Source organism: Halyomorpha halys, unplaced genomic scaffold (assembly GCF_000696795.3).
Source record: "Halyomorpha halys isolate HHAL.00 unplaced genomic scaffold, Hhal_1.1 Scaffold418.1, whole genome shotgun sequence".
Lineage (NCBI taxonomy): Eukaryota > Metazoa > Arthropoda > Insecta > Hemiptera > Pentatomidae > Halyomorpha > Halyomorpha halys.
The window spans coordinates 88492-93057 of record NW_027109309.1 but is presented as its reverse complement, the minus strand read 5'-3'; the positions used below and the strand labels follow the sequence as shown (position 1 = coordinate 93057).

Sequence of the window (4566 nt, the reverse complement as noted above, 5' to 3'; positions counted from 1 at the left end):
AGCCAAATGTCAAAAAAGAAAAGAAGGAATAAGATGTAACACGTGTTAACTGCTGTAACATACTAACTTAATTGGGTTGGGTTCATCTCTTTATATACATCCAATCAGCTGATCTCCACAGCTGACATCGAAGTAACAGCTGACTAAGGCTGTAACTACCCCCCTTTTATTTTAGCTGTTTGATCCCAACTTTCTATATATAATTGTTCCAATTTTTATCATTCCCTTCCTATCTGTGAGGTTTAAATTCTCCCGAGCTACTCTCCTGGTTTTTCCCTCTCTAATTTTCCCCGGACTTTTTCCCATTGTTATTTCCTAATGACATGATTGTTGCTTATCTCGTCACCGTCCGTCGCCGTGCCCTTGTAGTCCCGCCGGATTCCACAAAGCCCGAAAAGGATCTCAAACGGCGAAAACCCGGTAACGGTGTGCACCAAAAGTAACTTCTCTTCAACGCTTGCATAGTCTCATGGATTCCCCGCTGATTTGTCTTTCCCTGATGAAACGCTAAGGTGACTTCTCGTTGTTGTTCTTCTTCCACAAGGGTTTACACCATCAGTTTACAACGGATATATATATTCTGTCCATTCCAATCTGTTCATCACGCCATAGCCACTAGATCTTCTCTCAAACGGTGTCGTTGCCAACATACAGGTGATGTTTTTCTCCAGGCTGCGAAGCATTCTTCAAAAATCTACAGATCTGGTCATTCTTCACGCCTGGTTGTGACCAGATCGTCGTTATTTTACTTCTCCCGTACTCACTATGTTTCATACTGGTGGTTTTCGTCTTCCGGACTCAAAAAATAATTTGTCTCTTCTTGTCATTAATTATTCCTCCATTTCCTCTATATCCCCTGGTCTTTCTTCAGCCAAACTCTCGTTATTCGAAGATTCTTCCCTATCAACGTCTCCCGCTTCATTCTGGTCTTCCTCTCTAGGCGTTCATTCCCTAATGACATCGGACGGTTCCCCATTTTCTTGTTCCACGGCGTTCGTGGTTATGGTTCGAGACAACCAATCGGCCACCACAGTTTCTTTGCGCGGTTTATATATAACCTCCATGTTATATTGTGCTAGAAGCTCCTTCCAGCGAGTTATCCTAGCTGACGATTCCTTGATACCTACCTACGATAGGTTGTTGAGTGGAACGAGATCCTCCGCCATTTCTGGAACAAACCTCCAGTAATAATTTAGAGTCCCCAACAACCTCCTAACTCCTTTTATGTCACTAGGTTCTGCCTTTTTCTGGATAGCTGAAACTTTATCCTGGTCCTGTTTAACTCCATCCCTAGAAATTGTGTGATCCAGAAATTTTATTTGTTCCTGCCCCAGCGCCGACTTTTCCCCCGACAATTTGAGCCCAAAATGTCTTATTCTCTGGAACACGCTATTCAAGTGTCGCAGATGTTCAATCTCGTTCTTACTAAAGACAAGGAGGTCATCCATGTAAACTTGACAAACGGATTCGTCAATTCCTCACAGAAACTCGTCCATCAGGCGCTGAAAGGTTATGGGGGCATTTTTGAGACCAAACGGCATCCTTGTAAACTCATAGTGACCCCTTTCAAAAGTGAATGCCGTCTTATGTTGATCATTAGGGTGCATCTTAATTTGATGATACCCAGCCTTCAAGCAAGTATCCTTGCCTAGAAGTATCCTTTTCTTATTACACGGCAGACTACCGCCGCTGTCAGTCATTTTGCGTCCTCGCTGTCTAGTAGATCCTCCGACATCTTCGCTTCTATTCGCCTCAATTTTGTATTCCCTCGGCATACTCCCTACGATATGTACCGGCAAGTTCTCTCTACTAAATCCCCACCGGGGCAAACTTATCTCTACCTCCCCCGCTACCACCCAGGGTGATTAATTTACATTGAAATTTCTGAATCTTCGGTGTCCTATCTCCATCACACAGGTTTTACAAGGCTTCTGGGCACATGATGGTGTTGGGACTGCCGGTGTCCTCCAGGCACCTCACTCCAGCTATCTCTATTATAGGCAGACCGCCGCTCTTTTCTCTCACATTACAATTCAGCAGTGTGCGGTCGCCTCAACTGAGCAGTCGCCGCTGACAACCCCTTCAGATGTCTCGAGTCTTCCTCTCTTCAGTCCCTGGTCTCCATTCTCCTCCGTTTCCTCGCTTTCATCCTCTTGTTTCTACCTTCTCCTCAAGACTACTTCGGTTCCTTGGCTCCTCGACTTCTTCTTCGGTCTCTGATGCTCCTTGATTCATCTGAAGATCTACTGAACCTACGGTGGCTTCTCCGTGTCTGTTGGGCGTTGATCTCCATTTGTTCGCACCGGCCGACTGAACTGAAATGACCGGTAACTGGGCGTTAACAATCCTTTTCCAGGACCCCTGGAGGGGAAAATTAGTATAAACAATTATCCTTCCTAATTGTTTCGGTTCAAATGACGAGAAGATTTATACATTATTTAAAAAGGTGTAGTGAAAAAATCTTCTTTATTTATATATCATTCATCAGTGGCAACGGTTTGGTGCCATCGCCATCCACAATCAGACACAGTTTAATTGTTTCTTATCATTAATTTCTTAAAATACTTTCAAGGTCTCTCCTTATTTAGTCTACAATTGAAATTAAATTGCAATACGCTGTGTTCTACACTTATTCAAATTTATATACATATATTTAAAATAAGGAGAATATAGCTTAATTAACTATGTAATTATAACTTAGTAATTGAACAATGAAGTTATTCCCAGAGGGCAACGAACATTGAAGTTAGACTCTACTTATTTTAAATTTATCTACATAAATTTTTAAAAAGTAACAATATAATTAAAAGTGCACACTAAATCAGGAGAACCTTTTATGTATCTTAATAAATAAATTAGGGTAATAAGCAACAACTAAACTGTACCTGATGATGGAGTGATGGCCACTAACCAATACCTCTTAATAAATGACACATATATAAAGAAATTTAAATGTGGAAGATGCCCCTCAATAGGTCCCCAGAACTTACATAGGAAGCAGAGGTTAAGGAAAAACGAACAAGTTGACGATTGAGGAATAAGTAAGAGGATCTCTTATCGGATATGGTCAATAACAGAGTTGTCACTCTGAGACCAAAATTAAGAATTTGGCAATGAATGGAGATGCTATTAAGTGATGCATCAAGGCTGTCCCAACACCTTAATGTATAAGGGTTGGGTAAAGAAAAAGAAGATTTTCCTATACCTTATTAATTTTTCACTGCATGTCATAAAATTCCGTGGCTTATCAGAGAGTTATAAGCTTCAACGCTATTGTATCTAATAGATTTAAGTAATAATGGCCTTTTATACTGGTCAGAAGCCTCATTGTGAACATAAAACAGGATATGCGTTATTATTTAATACACATATTAGAGTCTATCACACTGGTGAGAAGCCTCATCAATGCCCATAGTGTAAATATATAATGGCTAAACGTTGTAATTTAAAAACACATATTAGGGATCGTGAGACTGGTGAGAAGCCTCATCAATTTTTATAATGTCAATATATCTCGTAGTTAAAGAAGATATATAATGAGCTGTCATTCAGGTGAAAAATCTCATCATTGTCCTCATTGGGAATATATAACTATTTAGATTACTTAAATCAATATCATAAAGTTAAAATGATTTGGAATCAAACAAACGAAATCCTTAAAAAAAAAAGTAATTATTAATATATTCCAGTTTGAGGTCTGAACAACAAAAGTATCAATTATTCTATATTATTAATACCATTTTTTAATTTAGTTGTTCTTACCGCATCCCTGCGTCATTTTAATTTAACATAAGGTCAACCTTCTATATGTAGAATTATATTTATATTTGTTGTTGTTGTATATTTATTTATTGTTTCACAGATCTTGATTGCTTAAAAAATGAGATATATCGGATTAACATTCCTGTTCTGCATCATCATGCTCAGGAGAAGGCTTATCAATGTCAACATTGTGACTACAAAGGAAGCATACCATTTGGTTTTGAAAAACATATAATGTCTTATAATTCAGTCGAAAAGCATCATCAGTGCCCTCATTGTGAATATAGAGATGTTGAACTTAGTAATTTAAAACAGCACATAATGGCCCATCACTTTTTTCAGAAGCCTCATCAATTTTCTCTTTGTGAACATAAATCAGTTAAACATACTAGTTTAAAAAAACACATAATAGCCAGACATACTGGTGACAAGCCTAATCAATGTCCTCATTGTGAATATAAAGCTGTTCAATTTAGTAATTTGAAACAGCACATAATGACCCGACATACTGGTGAGAAGTCTCATCAATATCCTAATTGTGAATATAAATCAGTTCGTCTTAGCCATTTGAAACAACACATTATGGCCCGTCATACTCATGAGAAACCTCATCAATGTCCTCATTGTGAATATAAAACAGTTCGTCTTAGCCATTTAAAAGAACACATAATGGCCCGACATACTCATGAGAAGCCTCATCACTGTCCTCATTGTGAATATAAATTTGTTCAAGTTAGTAAATTAAAAAAACACATAATGGCTTGTCATACTGATGACAAACCTCACCAGTGTCCTCATTGTGAA

The 4566-nt window shown here is 38.5% G+C and overlaps 1 protein-coding gene across 1 annotated transcript in view; it reads left to right on the top strand.

Moving 5' to 3' along the window:
• Window positions 1–1367: 1367 nt before the first annotated feature.
• The window catches only part of LOC106682486 (zinc finger X-chromosomal protein-like), a 4280-nt gene continuing 1081 nt past the window's right edge, over window positions 1368–4566 (top strand). The window contains exons 1-2 of the mRNA XM_067047499.1: window positions 1368–1638; window positions 3863–4561. Coding sequence (XP_066903600.1) covers window positions 1368–1638; window positions 3863–4561 — 970 coding nt within the window. The remainder of the gene's footprint in view (window positions 1639–3862; window positions 4562–4566) is intronic.